The sequence below is a fragment of the Pagrus major genome, chromosome 18 (genome assembly GCF_040436345.1).
Source record: "Pagrus major chromosome 18, Pma_NU_1.0".
NCBI classification, from domain to species: domain Eukaryota; kingdom Metazoa; phylum Chordata; class Actinopteri; order Spariformes; family Sparidae; genus Pagrus; species Pagrus major.
Window position 1 is genome coordinate 4,820,679 of NC_133232.1, and position 23,044 is coordinate 4,843,722.

The window sequence follows — 23,044 nt, forward strand, 5'->3', positions numbered from 1 at the left end:
TTTAAAATACACAAGACGTTCTCACAATGTTTGACTTTAATGTAGATTAATTAATCAGTTGATTGACTCCACCCACCTCTAACCTGAGCAAAGGAGCAGAAGACTCACCTGGACCAGGTGACTCATCTGTAACACACTGAACACTGACAGACTTCACTGAGCTCACAGTTGATGAAGAAGTGAAGAGAACGGTGACAGAAGATAAAATCAGTCAGAAGTTAGCTGTAGTTTGGTGCGGCTCTCGTCAGTCTGACAAACAAACAAACCAACAAACAGACACTCGTGTTTCAGTCTGTGAGGACGTTTAAGTCTCCTCGTCGTCGCTGTGCTGCGTCTTCTCCTCACTCAGGCCGCTCTCGTCGATGTTCTCCAGAGAGTCTGCGCGCTGCACCGTCAGCTCCGACACGTTGATGCACGGCAGCACATTCTGCTCCGGATACATCCACGGCTTCAGGTTGGGGTTGTGCTTCCTCTTCCACTCCGGATACTTCAGGGACGCCTTGTAGATCTTCCTCATGGCCTGAGAGGACGGAGACACGGTGAGATGGGTGTTTCTCTGAGAGGAAAACTATTAATTTCTCTGTGAAGACTTTTACCTTCGGAGCCACAAAATGAGAGACTCGGTTCACCACCCACTTCGGTAACGACCCTGCAGACAGAGAGGACAGACGGGACGTCACTGAGCGTCTGGACCTTTATACAGGACAGATGCAGAGACACTACAGACGACAGTTAAACGTGACCCTGAACGCAGCGTTGGTATCAGTGTGTGTTTGTGTGTCTTGTCTCACCTCTGGGGTCCACCTGGGTCAGGTAGTACAGGGTGGAGCAGTTGGCTCCGTTGGACTGGATCAGGTACCCAGTCAGCAGAGACACGGCCCGGACGTAGTCCTTCTTAGGAGGATGTTGCTATGGAGACAAAGACAAGCTGTGATATTACAACATTTAAAGGATTAGTTCACAGTTTTCATCTTTTATATAAATGAGCTCATTTTACAGATTTGACTTTGATCTTCAGACATCAGAAGAATCTCTGAAACATCAATCAGAACATTAAAGTTTGTTTAATGTAAATGTGTATTAAACCTTCAGCCTCGAGGCCTCACTGACACATTTAATGACTTTATTCTGTTAACAGAGCTGACAGAGAGGCTTCATCTCGGTCAGAGTCAGAACTCTTTATGTTCCAGCAGGTCAGAACAACAGAACAACAGATTCTGTGTAGTTCTGACGACTATCATCTTTAATCTGGACCCAGGACGCTGCAGATGAAGCTCACCGGGTGTTTGACGGAGTAGTTGATGATCAGGTAGTCGCTGCCGAGAGGAAGCCAGGATCTCATAGTGACGAAGTCTCTGTTCTTCAGAGGACTCGGACATTTCCCTTTAAACGACACACACACACACACACACACACACACACACACACACACACACACACACACACACACACACACACATTAGGGCCCGTCTACACTTCATAATGAACGTATGCAGACTGTAACTGTGGAGCCAGCAGAGGACTGACAGGAGTAATATCCAATGTCGGCGTTGGCGGTCAGCCTGGCGATGTCGTACGTGTCGATCATGTTGGTGTCCCACTTCTTGCGGTAGCTGGTGTCATGGAGGACGTCGTACAGCGTCTCTGCCGTCACGTCCTTACACACTATCCTCATCTGAAACACACACAGAAACAAGCAGCGCTCACTCAGGGCTGCAGAGCTTTCAGCTGCATGGTCTTCATCAGCAGGTCGTCATCAGCAGGTCAGACGGTACAGAGACAGATATTGATTGATTGGTTCCTGCTCACTGATAATCAATCACATCAGCAGAAGGTTGTTCACTGACGGTTTACTTTTCATTCACTTCAATACAGTCAGTCTGATCACAGCAGCATCTAGTGGATGTCAGAGGAGCTGCAGCTCTGACAGCAGCACAGAGCCCATAAAGACTCATCATGAGCCTCAGTCAGTGAGTGAAGCTGCTGCACTCTGTGATCCATCCACAGAGAGAGGAGATACAGAGTCTTCATCAAACACAGAGACGTTTAGTTTACTCTGTTTACTGGTTAATGATGGAGGAGTGTGATGATGAAGAGTGTGATGATGAAGAGGAGTGTGATGAAGAGGAGTGTGTGGTGATGATGATGAGTGTGATGATGATGATGATAATGATGATGATGATGAGTGTGATGATGAAGAGGAGTGTGTGGTGATGATGATGAGTGTGATGATGAAGAGGAGCTTTTGATAAAGAGGATGCTGTGATAAAGAGGAGTGTGATGATGATGTCGTGCAGCTGGAGGTCGTTCATCCTTCAGGCTGAGACGACCTGACGCTGCTGCTCTTCCCTCCATAATAAAAGATCATATAGAAGAAAAGACGAAGAAAACATTGGAGACAGACTCTGCAGTCTGTGTCGTTCCCCACCTGTCCACCAGAGGTCCCCAGCACACCTGCTGCTCACACCTGAACCTTTAAAGCAGCTTCTGTCTGTCATCGATCTGTTTGGACGTCAGTGACATGAAGCTCTGTTTTGCTCTGAGCTGCAGCTGATTGGACGGCTTTAACCTGATGACACAGGATTGGTAGTTTCTCTGTTCTCTGAGATTTAACAACAACTGTGTCATTAGAGGAGACACCTTACGGAGTGATGCCTTGCTCAGAGGCTCCTCCTCAGCAGTTAACCAGGACAGCAGAGCTTCACTGTCACAGTCTGAGACCTCAGTGTCCAACCTTCAGGTCAGACTGACCTCGGACAACATATCCCATGAGTCTTAGCTCAGTGGAGACCACAGCAGTCCTCTCCGGATGTGGGTGAAGCTGAAGCCCCAGCAGAGTAATCCACCTGACCAACAACCTGAACAGGATTAAAGGTGTTTCTGTAGAATATGACAGAATGTAAAGGAAGCTCCAAAAATATAGAGGGCAGCATCACCAGAGTCACAACTGCTGCTGTTTAGCTATCCTTAGCTGTAGCTAACTACAGTTAGCTCGGTTAGCAGTGGAGCCAGAGGCCCTGGAGTTTATCTGGACTGACACCTCAAATCACAGACATAGTTCACCACATACAACCAGACTCAGCAGCCTCCAGTGAAGATGTGTGGACAGACCGGGACTGAAGTCAGCCTCTGAGAGAGACGGAGGTCTGTCTGAAGACAGGGGACACAGTACAGAGGTGATTTACAGCCGCTCTGACCAGGACTATGACTCTGGGGACGAGAAGACACGACAGGCGGGGACAAGAGAGGACAGAGAGAGAGACAGAATATTTTCACGTTACTCTGTGAACTGAGGATTTATTTGGACCGAACCAGAGGTGACTGTGGAGACAAACCAACACTGTTCTGGTGACTGTGATTCAGTTTGTGTCCAGTTTGAATGAAGTGTGTTTGACGATGAGTTAACGAGGCGATTCAGCTCGTCTGAGTTCAGTCACAGATTGAAACTTGAGTTCAGACGGGGGACGGTTGTATTTTTCTGTTTAGAAGGAAAATAGGTGTCAAAATATTTCCTTTCTTCACATTTAGTGAGTTTATGTTGTTGACTTATCAGACTCAGTAGTGAACTGGCTGCTTTTACATCTCCAGCTGAAACTACAGGCTGTCAGACTATCACCTCTGAGCTACAGAGTGCTGTTAGGCTAGCTGGTTAGCATGCTAACTTCAGTAGAACACAGAACAGATGTCTTTGATGTCGACACTGTTGTTTCGTCACTCTGTCCACATCTTACAGACTGAAGTGCTGAATCCTTCTGTTCAGTCCTCCAAACTCTGATAACCTACATTATTTTATAAACAGCTTGAAATCTTTGTTTTCTCCTGTTTTCTCCTCTTAAACTTTAAATTCCATGGAGGAAGTCATCTGTGTTTTTCCTTCTTCCTTAAGAAAATAAATAAGAAGCAACTGTGGAATAAGAAAAAACAAGAACTCAGAGATAGTATTAGATGTTTGTTCAGTTTTGTGTCTTCAACAGAAATTTGTGTTGAAACTTTTGCCAGAGAATAAAAAATAGGTATTTTTTCTTGTCTATATTTTCTCTCATGTTCACCAGATTTTAACAATATATTTTTTTGTTTTTTGAGAGCAGAGGTTGAACACAGAGCGTCTGTCTCTGGAGTTTCGGACGTCATGTGAGACGGCTGCTTACTGTAGGACGTCATGTTTTTCCACTGCTGTAATCTCACAGGAGCGTCGGGCTCGGCTGCGTCGAGTCATCAGATATTGTGAGGGTCAACACTGTAAAACGCTCCATGTAACTCAATCAGCACGGCTCTGCTGCAGCGTTAATCATTCATAAAGTCCTCAGCTTCATGTCTTTGTGTGTCCGTCACTCAGCAGCCGGTGCTACGTCTCCTCCTCCGTCTGTCTCATCTGTGTGGGATGCTTCCTCCAGCAGTTAGCATCGAGCTCAAGTCACCAACTGTTCAAGTCACACAGTCACAGTCATATTGAGTTTATATATCAGAACATACCATCAAAGAATATGAAACTGAATTAATTAACATTCAAAAAACACATTTTCATCCATAATGAGGACTGGGACAGACATTTTAAGCCTAGCTTAGCACAAAGACTGGAAGCCGGAGGAAACTGTTAGCGTAGCTCCAACAAAAGAGAAAAAAGACACCATATATCGACTCCTCGTCGGTCAGATTTAAATGTTTTATTGTCATCTAACGAGCTGATCATCAGGTCATCCTGTAGTCAGCTGGTTTAGCTAACGGCTAACTGCTGCTAACACCACAAGAAAGAATCATCGTCACCTCAGAATGAGTCTCAGTCAGCCATGTTTCTACAGGAGCCCAGAGTGGACAAACCAAACACTAACTCAACAGACAGACTTTGATCTTTTTATCATTTTTAGCGGCCGCAGTGGGGAGGACAGGACGAGGGGTATTCAGGTGGTCACAACCTCAACACTAGATGTCACTAAATCCTTCGCTAGTTTCAGATTTGACTTAGCATCACCTTTGTGTCAGTGACTGTACAAGTCTACAGTTCTACAGGTCTACAGGTCTACTGGTTTACAGGTCTACAGGTCTGCTGGTCTACAGGTCTACAGGTTTACAGGTCTACAGGTCTACAGGTCTGCAGGTCTACAGGTCATGCCACAGGACTGTTTGAGCCGTACTCTTGTGGTTTACTTCCTGTGGTTCACTTCCTGTGGTTTACTTCCTGTGGTTTACTTCCTGTGGTTTACTTCCTGTGGTTTACTTCCTGTGGTTCACTTCCTGTGGTTTACTTTCTGTGGTTTACTTCCGGTGGTTCACTTCCTGTGGTTTACTTCCTGTGGTTTAATTCCTGTGGTTCACTTCCTGTGGTTCACTTTCTGTGGTTTACTTTCTGTGGTTTACTTCCTGTGGTTTACTTCCGGTGGTTCACTTCCTGTGGTTTACTTCCTGTGGTTTACTTCCTGTGGTTCACTTCCTGTGGTCAGCCTCAGCTCAGAGTCTTGAATTATAAAATACTCTCTCAGATGATCTCCTCTTCTCGTTTGGGCATTAATTAACCTCTGCTGACAACTTATTATTATTATTATTATTATTATTATTATTATTATTATAGACACATTATTCTCTTCTGTCAGGATCACTAGAATATTTGTTCTTTTACATTTTTGCACAAGGTTCACAAACCTGCTCCAAAGTGCAGAAATATCTCTAAACTGTCTGTTAGTGAATAATGTTTTATATTAGATTCAACGGTGTCATTTAACTTTGAAAGTGTTGCGATGTGAGGTTTAAGACAATATAATGAGAGGTCACAGTCGATAATTACAGTAGATCAAAATGTCACAACAATCATCCGTATTCATCACATCCACAACTACAACACAACAATCTACCCCAGAAAACGGCTTCATCTGTCAGAGGATGTTTAACGTTTTTAACAAACAATGCTTCATAATTAAGGTCATTATGCTACAAGATTGAAAAATGAAAGTTCTGTTTGTAATTCCCTAAAGCACAAAGTGTATCAAAAATTAAAGGGTATATGGACTAATAAATGAATAATAATCATGTCAGAGTGTTGAGGAGTGAAGGTGCTATGTAGTGGATACTCTGTGGAGATACTTCAGTAGGATAATGAGCACAAACACCACAGAGCTTTGACACAACTACTGAAGACCAACGAGTCCTGACCGGCCCTGAACTCAACACCATCCAACATGTGGGAGCACCTGAACACTGAGAGGACAAACTCTCTGCGATGTCACAAGAAGCTTTGTGGATGCTGTCACATCATGCTGGATAACATGAGTCAGCAGGTTTTACACTCACTTGTGGAGTCCATGCAGCTCAGTGCATGAAGGAGGACAAACCTGAGGTACTGAGATATTCTGCTGTGTGAGTCAGAGATTTCCTAGACAGTGTGTGTGTGTGTGTGTGTGTGTGTGTGTGTGTGTAAACAGAGCAGCAGGTTTGAGGTCAGTGTGACATAGCTGTCGTCTCATCTTTCAGCTCTAAATCCTCCAAAATACTCAGTTAGTGTTTTGGCCTCAACCAACTGTTAGCCTCAGCTAACTGAGCAGAAGCCTCATGCAGCAAACAGACAGAAGCTATCCAGAGCTGCAGTTCCTATAATGTCCACTAGACAATGCTGAGATAAACAGAGGTCAGACTAATGAGGTACAATTACTTAGTTACTGTACTTGAGTAGATGTTTCAGGTATCTGTACTGTACTTGAGTATCTCTTTGACTTTCCCTCTCTACATCTGAACACAAATATCTGAACTTTCTCCTCCTCACAGCTTCAAAACAGGCTCGTTACTTTAGTTTGATGCATTTGAGGTGAATTATGGATAATTTTTATTTGGCGTCATCGCACGCCACCTTCCCATCATCACAAGACTGATGTCAACCTATCAGAGCACATCACGCACGGCAGACGCAGCGAGACGAAACAAAGACGTAAAAGACGTAAGAAGACGTAAACAGACAGAGAGGGAGACTGGAATGGGGAGAAAAGGCGTGTTAGTGTCTCGTATCTGCCGAGATTTTCTTATTTTCTCACTTTGTTGCTGCTCCGGACGCTTTACCAACACAAAATGTGGCTATTTGACGTCCTGGGAATGAGACTCAACAATCAACTATCTTTGTGGTGCGTTCAGGAACAGCTGGGACAAATCCAAGTGATTCTACCTTTAACTTTAATAGTCTTTGAATTATATTAATATGACGTGAGCTTCAGTTAGCTTTGACCACAAATGTCCTTCAGAGGGAGACTTTTTACTCTGATACTCTGAGTACATTTCAGAGCCTGTACTCTATTACTTTTACTGGAGTAAAGAAGTTGAATCAGTACTTCTGCTTTTACACAAGTATCTGAACGTCTCCTGGAGGACAGGATGAGGACCGTTGACTCCTCTGCTGATAAAACTGACTGTATTGAAGTGAAGAGGCAAAAAAATGTTTAAGCTGCAGCTAACGATTATTTTCATTTGCCATTAATAATCAGATCAGTTCAGATCAGATCAGATCAGTTCAGTTCAGTTCAGATCAGATCAGTTCAGATCAGTTCAGTTCAGATCAGATCACTTCAGATCAGATCAGTTCAGATCAGATCAGTTCAGATCAGTTCAGTTCAGATCAGATCACTTCAGTTCAGATCAGTTCAGTTCAGATCAGATCACTTCAGATCAGATCAGTTCAGTTCAGTTCAGATCAGATCACTTCAGATCAGTTCAGATCAGATCAGTTCAGTTCAGTTCAGATCAGATCACTTCAGATCACTTCAGATCAGATCAGTTCAGTTCAGTTCAGATCAGATCACTTCAGATCACTTCAGATCAGATCAGTTCAGTTCAGTTCAGATCAGATCACTTCAGATCAGTTCAGATCAGATCAGTTCAGTTCAGATCAGATCAGTTCAGATCACTTCAGTTCAGATCAGATCACTTCAGATCAGTTCAGATCAGATCAGTTCAGTTCAGTTCAGTTCAGATCAGTTCAGTTCAGATCAGATCACTTCAGATCAGATCAGATCAGCTGACAGGTTGAAGGTGAGGAGGAAACAGAAGCAGTAAATGTCTCTCTGTCCTCTCCGTCTTGCTGCAGCGTCATCGGTTGAACGCCTCTCCACCTCGCCCTCCTCGGATTTCCAGCCGTTACGTTTTCCTTTCCGCTCTGAATTTTTCAGCAGCGGCGGTTTGTCTTTCCTCTGCAGGAGGCTGCAGGACTACCATCAGCTGATCCACATCAAGGTCGCAGGAGCGAGCTGCCGAGGAGCCGCTGAGCAACAACCTCACATGAACTCTGCAGTAACCTGCTGCACTGAGGCATTGATAACTGTTGCCATGGTGACAGGCAGAGCAGTCCAAACAAAAGAGCATCAGTGAAGACAGAACCGGAGCCAATACTTTCTTTATTGATCTCCACTGAAGCTAATCTGCTAACGTTTGGCTCATGAAACATCAGACATGAGTGACAGCTGTCCGTCATAACACCAGAGTGATGTCATCAACACAAGTACTCAGATTGCTTCAGATTACTGCGACGGACGAGCAGGGAACATATATGAGTGTTTTTATTGTTGTTATGACTTATTAGATGGTTTCAGGGCTCTTGCTGACTGATGCTGCGGTGACGGACTTTAACTCAAGTCTTTGTGTTTCATTACATATCATATTGTATCTCTGGACAATAATTATATCTTCATTATATATTGTTTTAATTATCGTGGTGTCATTACGAGGCCACAGGAGTACTTCAGTTTATCTTTGTGGTTCTTTACTGGAAAGTTTCTTCTGTCTTGAGCTGCAACTGAAAATCATTTTATTATCGATGAATCTTACAATCACACTGCTGATAAAATATAAAACAACATTTTGAGAAATGCCAACGATATATATCGAAATATATACGAAATTTCTGGACCAAAAGTTGAAGATCTTCAGTTTTCTGTCACTCAAACAGAGAAAATCAGACTGAAGACAAAAACAGAGAATTTAGTTTTTTGCATTTTGCAAATCTGAGCAAAATAGTTTTGCATTTGTTTTCTTTCAATCAACTTATTGATTAATAGACTGATCGTTTTAGTTCTTTCCCTCCCTGAGTTCACCTGAGAGTTGTGAGTTACTGTGAGACTTTACATCCATGAAGAGCTCAGTATGAGCCCGGTCTGACAGCAGGCTCCTCTCTGATGGTCTGTGGATGTTGGACTCCTCACCTTCAGTTTCTGGACGCTCCTGCTCTCCTCCTCGCGGCACCACACGGTCACTCCTCCTTTGTTGTAGCGGCTGATCCATCCGTCAGAGTTCAGACACTGATCTTTGAACGAGGAGAAGTCCGAGTCGTCCGGGATCTGGACCTGCATCTCCACCCAACAACGGTTCAAAATGAAAAAGAGAAGAGAAGAGCTGCAGTTCAGTTTGACATCAGTGTGTGTTCCCAAAAGTGTTCTCAAACTGGGTGAGATTCAACAGAAGCCTTTGAATGAAGAGTCCGTAAAGAGATGACTGAAGCGACTCAGTGATGCTGACAGCAGCAGCTCGTCTTCACTCTAGAGTCTCTTCTGTCTGTCAGCCAGGATCTCTGATCACTGCACACATCTGACAGAAGACAGAGCTCTCACTCTCACTCCACTTTCAGGAAACCAAACTGAAGCAAACCCGTTTCCTCCCTCAGAGACATTAGGCTCCATGATTAAACTGTTTGTTAGCTGGTGTTATATATTTGTACATATCAGAGAAATGACACAGAAAGAAAAGTTCTGGACTTTATATTTCTGGCGTATAGTCCAACAACCTTCATCAAGACGGAGTCAAACACTGTGTGACTGAAGAAATATCACAAACATGATGTCTCACTTCTGGAAGAGAAACGTATTTTCACTGATGAGTTTGACAAACACGTCTCAGGTTGACATCAAGATTCAACATTCTTTCAATTATCATTGTGACATTTCTGTTGTAGTTTCCTCAGATACACATCCAGATAAAAAACGAACTATTCTGACTAATCAACAAATAATAAACAAGTCAGGAAAATAAAGTCTTCATGGTGAAGTGTTGAGGAGTCTCACGGCCTGAGGAGAGAAGCTGCTCTGTAGTCCGCTGGTCTGGATCTCCTGCCATGTGGCAGCAGGGTGAACAGGCTGTGGCTGCTGTCATTACAGCTTTTCTCACTGAGCTTCACCCCTGGCTAAAGGAGCCGTTAGTCCCAGGCTAAAGGAGCCGTTAGTCCCAGGCTAAAGGAGCCGTTAGCCCCAGGCTAAGGGAGGAGTTAGTAGACATCTTAACTCACTGATGTCACTGATACTCTGTAGATGGTACCAGTGATGTTCAGATCTAGTAAGGACAGATTTGCTAATGTTAGCTTATACTCTGATAGCATGTAGGACCAGCGGGGTGTGCCATCGTGAACGGGGCTTTTTCTAACGTCTAATTTGAGAATACATTAGCAGGGAGCTGTTATGCTGCCTTCATCATCACATAATGACGTTAACGTGGCCCATCTGACCAGTAAAATGTTCATGTAGCCTGTCAACATATTTAATTAGTTTTCCACCAGAATAACTCATTTTCTGACACTGATCTGTTTCTGTTGAGACTCACAGCTTTGATTATTATTTTTTTAAATACATGTGTCACTGTGGGAACACTGCTGTGACTGTAGATATTGGCAGAGTGACTCATCTTCTCAATAGAACATCTCTGGTAACAGGCTGCATTTGAGGAATGCTGCCTTCAGGTGCTCCTGTAAATATAATTACCGTAGGCTGCTGTGAACAACACAGACGATGCATTTTCATATCAGACTTTTAACATTAAACTGTGGTTTCATCTGTGTTTGACTGAACCTGACTGATCACCACAGTGACATGCCTCATTCAGTTTTTGAAGATATCCAACAGTTTTGATTCAGAGCACGTCTGAGCTGAGAGAAGGGATTTCAGACGGCCCCTGAATGCATCAGTAACTGATACCTGTTGTCCAGGTGGAGCAGTGGGTGGAGTGAGGTGTGTTGAGTCAGACTGGGTCAACAGATCAGGTGTCAGCAGCTTTCTGTTTCCATCACTGGTAAGGAGACAAAGCTTCCAGAAACACAAACTGTTCAAAGGAAAGAAACAAAAAAGTTTCAGATTATTTTTATTTATTAATATTTGATGGATTTTGGTGCTTTTAAGGAGACTCAGGTTCAACTCTTGATAGTCTACAGCATAAATTCAAGTAGAGTTAAAGGAGCTCAGTGTGCAAAGTGACACTTTGAATATTTACAATACTAATGAGCTAATAATACAAAGTGTTTCCATCAGTGAATAAACCAGCTGTTCTCAGAGGAAAATAAGGTCCCACAACACTGTTTGAAGCTAGAAAGGTGGCAGGCCCCGCCACATATAAACACAGTAAAGCTCCTTTAAGGTCAGTGTGTTAATTCACTTTATTCAGTCATGGAAACACAGAGAGTTTGATTATTCAGTTTGTTTGAAGATCTTTCTCTTCTCATGAACATTTCCACAGACTGCTCCTTTAATTCAAAGTGTCAGACTACAGTAAAATACTTTTAGTCTCTTTAAAACAGTTCAATGTAAATATAATAACAGGATTGTTTCACGTGTTGTTCGATAAAGACTCATTGACACCTCAGTTACCATGGTTACTAACAGTTAATGTGCTGTGGGTTATTAACAGTGAACCAGAGGAAGTCCTGATGATGAGGAGGTCTTTTATTTTGATATGACACAGATCACAGACGTCACTTCCTGTCTCAGGTATGAAAACACCTGGCTCCTCTCCAGCTGTCACCTCCGGTGTCATGTTTCTTTTGACTTTGTGTGCTCGGTGTGTCGCAGTTGACAGTTGTGTCCATGTGAAGCTCCAGCTGAAGGTAATGAAGACATTTGAAATGTTTGACTCGTTAACACAAAGTGTGCTCAGTTTAGTGACAGTAGAAACAGAACAATGTGCCTCCATCTTCATTTTTACTAACTCACTGTAACTTTAAACACAGCCGCCATTACAAGTGTCAGCCATGTTGAGTCCAGAGGTGGCAGGTGAAGCGGGTCACTTGCAGAGTTGTCAGATGGACGGTGATTTATCGTACTTGTGTAATAATTGTATCCTCTGTATAATGTACGATCAATAATGGCTAAAATGCTGTAATGTCCGATGATTTGAACATGTTGTGACGCCTCAGTTAGCTGCTAGTTGTTTTAGTTCATTTCCTGATAATCAAGATGGAGAAATATTTAGAAAGAGGAGCTTGAACTTTCTCACTTTAGTCTCATTTTCCTCATTAAAAAGTGATTTTTTGTTTTTGTGGATGAAATTAATTTGCTGCTTGTCCATCAATATTTCTAATTATTCATTAAAGTTGTTCCAGTCGTGTTGAAAAGTTTCCATCACTCATAAAGAACATGTTCATCATGTCAGTGTTCGGTTGATTCCTACAGCTCTCATGTTTCTGTGATCAATGAGTGCAACACAAACTACTTTGTCACAAAAACATTCATGAAGTTTGGTTCAATCATTTCATTTAATGCTCTCAGTTGCATTCTTCCAGTAAGCCCTGCGATGACTCAGAGCAAAATATGTTCAACTCACATGCTTTTAAATGCAGAAATGGCTTCGGTTTGATACATTTAAATATCAGAAATCTGTATAATCAATCTAAATTAGATGAATTGAAAATTCTCCTATCACAGACAGTCTGTACAGAACAGACAGAGCTGGAAGAGGTTCATGTTCTGTTTATGTTTAATCAGGTTCATCTGTCACTGTTTTAAATGCTGTCACTATACCTCATTCATTTGAATGTATTGCTCTGAAAATGAACTTATCTTGTAATATTGCAATCATTGTTGTTGGTGTATACAGCCCACCATCAGCTATCTCCAGTGATAACTTAGCAGACTTACTTGCTCAGTACTGTAACTCAGAAATGCTGGTTCCAGGTGATTTTAACATAAAGTGGTTAACAAATGATTCAAACCGTCTAAAAGAGATATATGACAATCTCAATCTGGCACAGCTGATCGATTAGCAGACCAAACCTGATTTGAAGGATCCCTCAAAGTCAACACTGATAGCTCTGATTCTGTGTAATAGGAGGGAGAAAATGACTGCCTCTGGAGTCTTTGCACTTGGTCTAAGTGACCACTGTCCTGTAGCCTGCATTAGAAGTGCTGGATTGGCAAAATCAACGTCAAGATTTTTTATCAAAAGAAATTTAAAACATTTTAATGAACACGCTTTTTTAACCGACATTGCTGATAGTAATATACAGTATACTACTGAAATACTGGATGTAGAACAGGCTCTTGAACATTTCACCAACTCTTTAGTTGCCATTACTGATAAACATGCACCCTTCATAAAGCTCAGAGTTAAAGATAGATCAAACCCCTATCAATGACGCTCAATACAAGGGACAAAGCCTGGGCTTTAGCAAGGCGTACTGGTGAGGAAGCCCACTGGTTAACTTTTAGACAACTCAGAAATAAATGCATATCTTCATTGAGAATAGCAAAGGCCAACTATCACACAGAATTAATCTCCAGCTCCTGTACAAACCAATCCACGTTTTGGAAAGCAGTAAATGTAAATAAAAACAAATCCTCTATGTCTATACCTTCTAGTATAACATTTAATAATTGTCAAATAGATAAACCATCAGATATTTGTGATGATTTTATCAAATATTTTGCTGCTGCTGGATATCAGTTTGACATGGTGTACTCAGGTTCTGCTGTCAGCTGCTGCCTCATGAGCCTCTTCAAACAAAACCTCTGTGTTCACCATGCACAACTTCACTTCCTCTGTTGTTAAGGAGGCACTTCAAGGTGTAGATATCAGGAAAGCAAATGGGAAGGATAAACTAGACCCATATTTTTTAAAGCTCTGTGCTCCATTTATTTCTGATGAAATGACATATCTTTTTAATCTATCCATTTCTTGTGGGGTTATCCCTACAATCTGGAAAACTGCACATGTTGTCCCACTGCATAAAGGTGGTGATAAAGCTGATATTAACAACTATCGACCAATTTCTAAACTGCCTTGTCTAAAGTCCTGGAGAATATATCCTGTTTTGAGTCCTCAGCAGTCTGGTTTCAGAGCTAAGCACAGTACTGTTACTGCTCTCACCTCAGTGACTAATGATATTATATCTGCTGTTGATAAAGGGGAATACTGTGCTGCCCTCTTTGTGGATCTAACAAAAGCTTTTGATACTGTTGACCATGCTTTGCTCATACAGAGGTTAAGTGATGTTGGTTTTGATTGTAATTCCTGTAATTGGTTCAAGGACTACCTGTCTCATAGACAACAATGTGTGACTGTAGGAAATGACTGTTCTGTGTTTCTACCATTGTCTAAAGGGGTTCCGCAAGGCTTAATACTGGGTCCTGTCTTATTCACAATCTATATTAACACTATGACACCCTCTACAACAAATTGCAATGGCCATCTTTATGCTGATGATACAGTCCTGTACTGCTGTGCTGAAATTGCACATAAAGCCATTATAATTCTCCAGCAAGCTTTTGACAAACTGCAAGATTCTTTTTTTAACCTGAAACAAGTCCTCAATGCAAACAAAACCAAATTCATGATATTCTCAAGAGCCAGAGATATCGCAGACATTGGTCTGCATGTTACCACTCTAACAGGACACAGTATTGAAAGGGTTTCTGAATACAATATATATGTATCTGGTTGGATCAGAAACTCACATTTAAATTTCATATTAACACACTTGTTAGCAAGCTAAGACAAAATATTGTTTATTTCTACAGAAACAGAACTACTTGTTCTGTAGGAAACAGATCATTGAAGTTGTCTTCTTATCTGTCCTGGATTATGGTGATGTTATCTATAGACATGCCTCTGTCTCCACTCTTACTCCACTAGACTGGGTTTATCACTCCGCCCTCAGATTCTTTACTGGTGACTGTTATTCCACTCATCATTGTATTTTATATGAAAAAGTTGGGTGGGAACCTTTAACACTAAGACGTGACAGCTGTTGGTTTGTGTTTCTTTTTAAAGCCTTGAAGCGCAACATGCCACCATATATCAGCCCTTTATTAAACTGGTCACAGAGTCGATATTCAACACGCTCTAGTGATTGTATAATGCTCCAATTTCCCCGGGTAAACACTACATTTGGGAAAACTGCTTTCAGTTTCAGTGCCCCATACACTGGGAACATTTTACAACGTACATTTAAACTTGATTTACCGCCACTTTCTGAACTGGAGTGTGGATCAGAATGGTATAATACGACTACTGGGAGAGGATCAATAAAATAAATAAATAAATAAATATTTGAATAAACGAGGATAGATAATAATAATAATAAAAAAAATATATTCTAAAATTCTAAAAATTAAATATTGCCCTGTACCCTACGTGCCCTGAATTCAGTTGTAATATTTCTGTAATACTAAATTTGATTTGCTCCCTACTGAGCCTGGCTTTTAGAAGCCTCCTTTGTCGCTGACACTTAGGACAATTTATAAATACATGCTGAAACAAACTGTTTCTTGATAATTACACTGTTCACACGTACAAGTTTCATGTTTCCCAACTACTTTCTTCGTACTGTTTAGTCCAGTGTGCCCAAATCTCATTCTTGATATTTTATCTTCTTCTTTTTTACTTCTACTATTTTCTCTCATCCTTCCTTCCTCCCTGTGGATACTGTAGAACACTCCACCTTTGTTTTCCTTGTTCCAACCATCCTGCCACTTCTTTTTCATTTCTACTTTGATTGTGCTTTTAACTTCAACTGTCATATTTACTTCTACTTTTTTTGTTGCATCTTTTGTGTATTTGTCACCGAGTGGAGTGACTGAGACAGGGTGCAAGACCACAATGTTTTTTTTCTGAGGGGAGCGACCACCACAACCAACAGAGACCAGAGGGGAGTTTCTTCTAAAAACATGTATTTTATTACAACAATCAATAAAAAGATACTTTTAGGAGTCCAGATAAAAGAGTCCAATGTGTTTTGCTGATGGGTGAGGGACGTGTTGAGCTCTTGGGCAGCAGGCCTCAATACCGCGTGCAGTCAGTCACTTAAGGAGGAGAAAGGAGAACACAAGGTAACCGTCAGGGTGTTTAGTCCATCAGTCTTCAGCTGATTTGGCTTACGGGGCATCAAACAGTTTTGGTGGGGATGGGATTGTTAATACTTCAACCGAATAAACTGATCCTTTCATTTGACATAATATTTAAATCTGGGATGGTGAACGCAACTCCTACTCTGTTGTTAGTTGTCTTTGATGCATCAGTATATACTTTAGTAAATGTTGAATTATGTTCCTCTATATATCTATTAACCTGATTCCTATTTATACTTTTCCCTTTCTTCCTTTCCAACAGGTGTATGTGTATCTCTATCTTCCCTAATAGCCAAGGTGGGACAATGGAGAACGGTACAGTGGGGCTTAACACTAAATCCCCTATCCCTATTTCTTTTACTGCTTCCCCCATCATCCAACCAAAGCTCCTCATCTGTCTTCTTTCCTTCTCTTGACACAGCTGTAACACCTTCTGAGTGGGGTGACACTCCTTATGGCCCTTTAGGTTTGCCCAGTATGTTAGTGAAATCTGATTTCACCTTATTTCTAATGGCATTTCATTCATCTCCACTTGTAAGGCTGACACTGGGGTCGTTTTAATAGCACCACAGCAGAGTCTCAAGGCCTGGTATTGAAGTGTATCCGATTATTTTAGTAAAGTTTTTGAAGCAGCCATAGTCAAGAACTGCCCTGATTAGCCCAATGTAAACAGCTTTCAGAGAAATTATATTTGCCCCCCACTCTTTACCCCTCAAACATCTAACAACATTCAGTGCTTTTTTTTTTTTTTACATTTTCCAACTATTTCCCTATATGAATTTTCCAAGTTAGATTCTTGTTGAACCAGATACCTAGATATTTGAAACACTCTACTCTCTCTAAATTTTCTCCAGACATTTTAAGTTGAATCTGATCCTGAACTTTCCTTTTTGTGAAACAGACTACCTTTGTCTGTGCCACTGAAAATCTAAAACCCCACTCCGGTGCCCAACACTCTATTCTCCCTATTGCCTCTTGCATTTTTCTAACCATATACTCTATATTCCTCCCCTTTTCCACATGACTCCATCATCTGCAAATAACGCAACACCAATAGACCGATCTACACTGCTAAACACTTCATTAATCATAACTGAAAACAGCACTGGACTAACTATACTTCCTTGAGGAGTGTTCCACTACATACTTGTTACTATACTCTTTTCCTATTCTTACTGCTATCAACCTAACCGTTAAAAAGTTTTTAATCCAATTATACATTTTCTCTTTTATTCCCATCTGATATAATTTGATCATTAGTTCTTGTTTCCACAACATGTCATATGCCTTCTCAACATAAAAAATACAGCAATTAAACTTTCTTTATTAATCTGGGCTTTTCTAATTTCATTTTCTAAACATGATGCCGGATCTATTGTACTTCTTCCGTTTCTGAATCCACTCTGGTAATCCTTCAGTAGCTCATTGGTCTCTAGATAATACCTTAATCTTTCATTTATCATTTTTCCCATAGTTTTCCCTACATGTGAAGTTAAAGCAATAGGTTTTTAACTTTCTGCTAAACTCAGATCTTTACCTGGTTTACACATAGGGACAATAACTGATTCTTTCCATTGTTTTGGCAGATACCCCACTTCCCATACCTTATTATATAATCTTAATAATATTTCTTTACTCCTTTCGCATAAGTTTTTTAGCATGCAATGATTTATTTGGTCTTTCCCTGGTGTTGTCTTCCCAGATTTCCTTAAAACACTACTTAGCTCTCCTATTGTAAATTTCATATTTATGGTATTTCCATCCTCCCTAACATCCTGCAGTGCCTCTACATTTTCCCCTATTGTTCTCTCCCTCTGTCTCTTTTCCTCATTACTCAAATGTTCATCACTATGTACCTTCACAAAGGTCCTTGCTAGTAATTCCGCTTTATCCTTACTTTCTATTATTATTTTCCCTCCATCTTTTATTACAGGATAACCATACTCTTTCCTATTGCAAGACCTTCTCTTAATCATACCCCATACTCGGTCTAATGGTGTAGTTCTTCCTAGTGAATCACAATACTTCCTCCAAAAGTTCCTTTTAACTTCCTTTATTGTCTTTCTAACTACTGCCTGCTTCCTTCTATATTCAATTAAATTCTGAAAATGATGTGTTTTCTTCCAAGACTTTAAACACCTTCTTTCTATTTTTAATTGCTTAAGTGCTTTCTTGCGTCCACCATAGAACTATCTTTTTCCTTTTATTCCCACTTGTTTTTGGTATTGACTCTTTTGCTGCTCCTAGAATAATAAAGCGTATTTCTGCATTGAGATCTTCAATTTTCTGGTTTATATTGATCTCTTTTAATTTTCCTTCAGCTAATACTATATAACTCTATACTTGTTCCAGTTTGCTTCTTAAAATTTCCATCTTCCTTCTCTCTCGTCCTTTTTCATCTTCCTTTCAACTCCAATACCTATGAATATCGGATAGTGATCACTCCCTGTAGTGCTTCCTTTAAATACTTCCCACCAACTCTTCCCGACCAGTGACTGTGATACCAAAGTAAGGTCTACTGCTGACTCTGTACCCTTCCCCAAATTAACCCTTGTGCCTGCTCCATCATTTAAACACACCAATTCCTTCTCATCTATTAGTTCCTCTAAAATCTCTCCATTTAAATCTTTTTTCCCCCCACACTGTCCTATGTGCATTAAAATCCCCACACCAGATGATATTATCTCTCATTCTCATTCACTATCAGACTCCTGGCGTTCCATTGAAGTATCAACATTACGTTATGATTTGCGAAGCTGCCTCCGAGGTCCCTTCGCCATGGCTAAGGTCAGCATGTATCTTTTCCCATGATAAATCTTTCATGTTAGGGAATTTAGCTGCTGCATTACCTATGACTTTGATTTTCTCTGTCTTGGTTTTTTCTTGCTCTGAACAGTTGATGACGTAAGCTAAGAATAGCACTAATCTGTCCATTGGCATTCCTGTATTGTCCTTATGTGCCTGCCCTGAAGCCACGCTTGTTTCATGTTTGCTTTGGTTGACTCCTTCTTCTCTTCTTTCATTGTTACATATCTGACAGCCTTTGCATATGTCACTTTCCGCTCTGATTTTACTTGTTGAATTTCTGCTGCCTGCTTCCTGACAACGCATCTGCCATATGCTGCTGTGTGGTTCTCTCCACAGTTACAGCACTTAACTGCATCCTTGCTGCCACACTGTCCATACGCATGCTCTCCTCCACATCTTCCACATCTCTGTTTCCCTTTGCATACATTAGCAGTATGACCACATCGCTGACATTTATAGCATCTTAGTGGAGGAGGAACATATTCTCTTACGCTAAAACTCATGTCATTTTCCCAGGAACCCCCCTTATCCTTGAACTGTAGTAGAACAGATTCACTATTAACTTTTTCCACATTTCTAAAGGCCTGGAGCTGTCTAATTCCTGTGACCGTTCCTCCTTTCAGCACTTTCCTGAGCTCCTCCAGGTTTTCTCCAACAGGGATTCCAGTTATCACTCCCCTAGTTTCTCTCCTCTCCCCAACTATCCTTTTATCCACTATTTCTTTTTTACATACTGATTGCAGTTTCATTGTTTTATTTCTCTGCTCAGTATTCTTGCATTTTACCAACAGACTGCCATCACGTAATATCTTCACCATCTCTATTTCTCCAATCGCCTTTCTCAATCCAGCTTTTAGAGTGATTGGACTAACCGATGTTATCTCACTGCCCACTTTAAATTTAAGAATGATCTTAAATTCTTCCATCATTATCCTTTTCCTGACATCTCTTCCTTCCTCATCCTCCTCTAATACTCTTTTTTTGTTGTCTGGCTATTTCTGCTATCCCTCTCCCTCCTCCATCTTTCCTGCTCGAACTCTTTTCCCACTCCGTCTCCTCATCCTCCGACAATCCACTACAATTTCCCATTCTGATCCAGTCACAAAAACATCCGAATCACCCGCTTTCCACCTTCCCAGAAACCGTTGCCTCCTACCAAACTCAATCTGGAGTGGTCCATCTGATTAAGTAGAGGGGTTCCCAGAGGAGGAGACCAAGTGTGGTAGAGTGGGGGGGTTGTTTTGTTTCTGTTTAGGGTTTAGGTTGTTAAAACGCCTGTTTTTAAAGAAACACATTTTAAAACGAACTAAAATGTATTTTTAGTGAGCCATACCAGCGAGGAGAGAACCACACACACAGCTAGAGACCACAGCTCCTGCCTTGGGTCCATTTGAGGCATAGCCAAAAGTGTAGTTAGAGTTCTTTTTTTCTGAAGTAATTCATTTGTATTCTTTCTTTTGTATTTTCCTACCTACTAGTTAATTTAGTGTCCCTTGTTTGTTTTTCTTCATTTTGGCCTATTTTCACTGTAAATAACCGCACGGGACTCCACTGCTGTAAAGAAAATACACTTTGACTGCTGAACTTTGCCTGCGACTCCATTCCCATGTGTCTGGCTACTCGGCCAACCCTTACAGTCAGTTTAAGACTTTGATTTCAAACTACTCAGCATTTGAATGGAACTGATTTTAACTACGTGCCGTCCTGTATGGTTGTCTGCCATTTATCTTTTATGCAACTCTGTTTTATTTGTGTTTTGTTATGTTTGTTTGCTGCAGTTTATCATTTTTCAAGCACTTTCTTCCATTTTATTTGTGTTCTGTCATATTGCTTCTTATCTGTTATCATTTTTATGTACCCATTCTGTTTATTCGCTATGTGATTATGTTTGTTGTTTCTGTTTATCATATTTTTGCACCTATTCTGTTTTTTATATGTGCTCTCGACATCATCTATAATGAGGGCCTGCCCTCAATGATTTTTTGAGATTTAAATAAAGGATGAATGAATGAATCAAAAATCAGTTTTCTCTCAGCAGCAGGGGATAGTTGGTTGTACAGTTGATCTTGGGACCTCTAACTGCTTTGAAATGGCTCCAAGTGACTTTCCTGACTTGTTCAAATGAATAATGTGCTCCATCAGATCAATGCTGAGCTCCTTACACTTACCCATTGTAATGTTTGTGTCTGAGTCTAATGGCTGTATCAAACAAGTCCTATTAAAATGATCAGCTGTTATCAATCAGAATCAGTCAGAAGAAGTTAAGATGCTACAAAGAACATTTGATTCACAACTTTCTATAATCACCTGAACTGATTGTTCAACTTACTGTCTGTATATTTATGATCACATGTTCAGAAGACCTATAATAAATGAAATGACGGAACCAAACTTCATGAATGTTTTTGAGACAAAGTAGTTTGTGTTGCGCTCATTGATGACAGAAACATGAGAGCTGTAGGAATCAACTGAACACTGACACGATGAACATGTTCTTTATGAGTGATGGAAACTTTTGCCCGTGACTGTATCTAATATTGAGTTGATGTGCAGATGAATGATCTGTGTTTCCTCTGCAGACGACAGTGTGTGTGAGCTGAGCAGCATGAATCAGTGTGAGGACAGAGAGGAGAGAGTCCCTCCCTCTAAAACCAGTCTGTGTGTGGAGCATGAAGCTCAGAGGTGAGACCACCATCTCTACCTGTCCACCACTCACATCACTCCACCATCATTATTCACACTCAAAGCTCTGTGCGTGTTGTGTTAAAGGCCAGACCAGCAAAGACCAGACTCTGCTGGACGTGGACGTGGACGTGGACGTGGACGTGGACGTGGACGTGGACGTGGAAGTGAAGTTGGACGTCGACATGGACAGGGACCTGGACCTGGACCTGGACCGGGACCTGAGCCCAGCTGTGTGTCCTTTAAGAGTGACAACTCAAAGAAGCGCCTCATTGAATTTAAAGGAGAACAGCCCTCTGCTGCAAAGAGGTAAGCTGTTAATATCATTAAAATGTGACTGATTCATGTTTTAACTGTTAATTATCCAGAGAAGTTTTTTAAAGCTGTCAGTTTGTTTTCAGCATCGTTCTTCTTCACTCACATTTATATTGTCACATCTGAAAGCTGCCCAGTGTAACCAGTCCACAGCTCTGCTCTCCAGTTTAATTTTTCCTCCACACACTCGTTGTGACTGTTGTTTGATGAGTGCATGAGTATAAAACACATTTCACCGAGGCTAACAGATGCTATCTGCTAATATCTCTACACCCACATTCAACCATAGATGGTTGATGATTATCATGATTATCATATACAGTCATGGAAAAAATTATTAGACCACCCTTGTTTTCTTCAATTTCTTGTTCATTTTAATGCCTGGTTCAACTAAAGGCACATTTGTTTGGACAAATATAATGATAACAACAAAAATAGCTCGTAAGAGTTTAATTTAAGAGCTGATATCTAGCCATTTTCCATGGTTTTCTTGATAGTAACCAAAATCACTTAAGTTCTTACATCAATAGCTATGGCACTGTACTGCCAAAAACACTGCTTTTAAGCATTCCATGTTTTCTTTTCTGTTTGCTTTAAACACATGATACACACAGGAGTTAGTACTTGATTGCGTAACCATTGTTTTTGATGACTGAAGCCATGCGTCTTGGCATGCTCTCCACCAGCTTCTGACATTGTTCTGCTGTCACAGCAGCCCATTCCTGTTGCACAAATTCAAACAAATTTGCTTTGTTTTTGGGCTTGTGGTTCTCCATTTTGAGTTTGATGATTTTCCATAGGTTTTCAACTGGATTCAGATCTGGTGATTGAGCAGGCCAAGGCATGGTGCGAATGTTGTGGTTCTCCATCCAGGCTTTAACTGACCTTGCTGTGTGGCAAGGGGCATTGTCTCGTTGGAAAATCCAGTCATTCGAGGCAGGAAAGAGTTTTCCAGCTGATGGAAGAAGACTGTTTTCAAGAGTAGCCCTGTACATGACCTGGTTCATTCGCCCTTCACACAATTGCATTTGCCCTGTTCCACTCATACTGAAACAACCCCAGATCATCACTGATCCACCCCCATGTTTTACTGTAGGGGCAAGACAGTCTGGTTTGTAGGCTTCTCCAGGCCTCCTCCTAACCAGTAAGTTAGCTGGAGTGGGCATCAACTC

At 41.1% G+C, this 23,044-nt stretch overlaps 2 protein-coding genes across 4 annotated transcripts in view; one reads left to right on the forward strand and one right to left on the reverse strand.

Moving 5' to 3' along the window:
- Positions 1-304: 304 nt before the first annotated feature.
- stard15 (StAR-related lipid transfer (START) domain containing 15) lies at positions 305-16,443 on the reverse strand. 3 transcript variants are annotated; one of them, XM_073487533.1, is made up of 7 exons: positions 16,429-16,443; positions 9,171-9,311; positions 1,528-1,675; positions 1,280-1,383; positions 792-909; positions 597-649; positions 305-520 (listed from the first exon to the last, which is right to left on the reverse strand). In XM_073487533.1, the coding sequence occupies exons 1-7, from the start codon at positions 16,441-16,443 to the stop codon at positions 305-307; spliced, it is 795 nt and encodes a 264-aa protein (XP_073343634.1). The 3 variants fall into 3 exon arrangements, with proteins under 3 accessions (XP_073343634.1, XP_073343633.1, XP_073343635.1); XM_073487532.1 differs by lacking the exon at positions 16,429-16,443 and adding an exon at positions 14,895-14,909; XM_073487534.1 differs by lacking the exon at positions 16,429-16,443 and having other exon boundaries at positions 9,171-9,317.
- A 4,989-nt stretch (positions 16,444-21,432) lies between these two features.
- Positions 21,433-23,044, forward strand: part of LOC141013217 (protein NLRC3-like) — a 39,293-nt gene continuing 37,681 nt past the window's right edge. The window contains exons 1-2 of the mRNA XM_073486841.1: positions 21,433-21,557; positions 21,645-21,700. Coding sequence (XP_073342942.1) covers positions 21,433-21,557; positions 21,645-21,700 — 181 coding nt within the window. The remainder of the gene's footprint in view (positions 21,558-21,644; positions 21,701-23,044) is intronic.

Bases quoted from the DNA above. Each gene is read 5' to 3' on its own strand.
- stard15 (XM_073487533.1), bottom strand. The intron at 1,676-9,170 runs GTGAGGAGTCCA...TGTGTGTTTCAG, and splicing joins GGAGCGTCCAGAAACTGAAG to ATGAGGATAGTGTGTAAGGA. The intron at 650-791 runs GTGAGACAAGAC...CTCTGTCTGCAG, and splicing joins GACCCAGGTGGACCCCAGAG to GGTCGTTACCGAAGTGGGTG.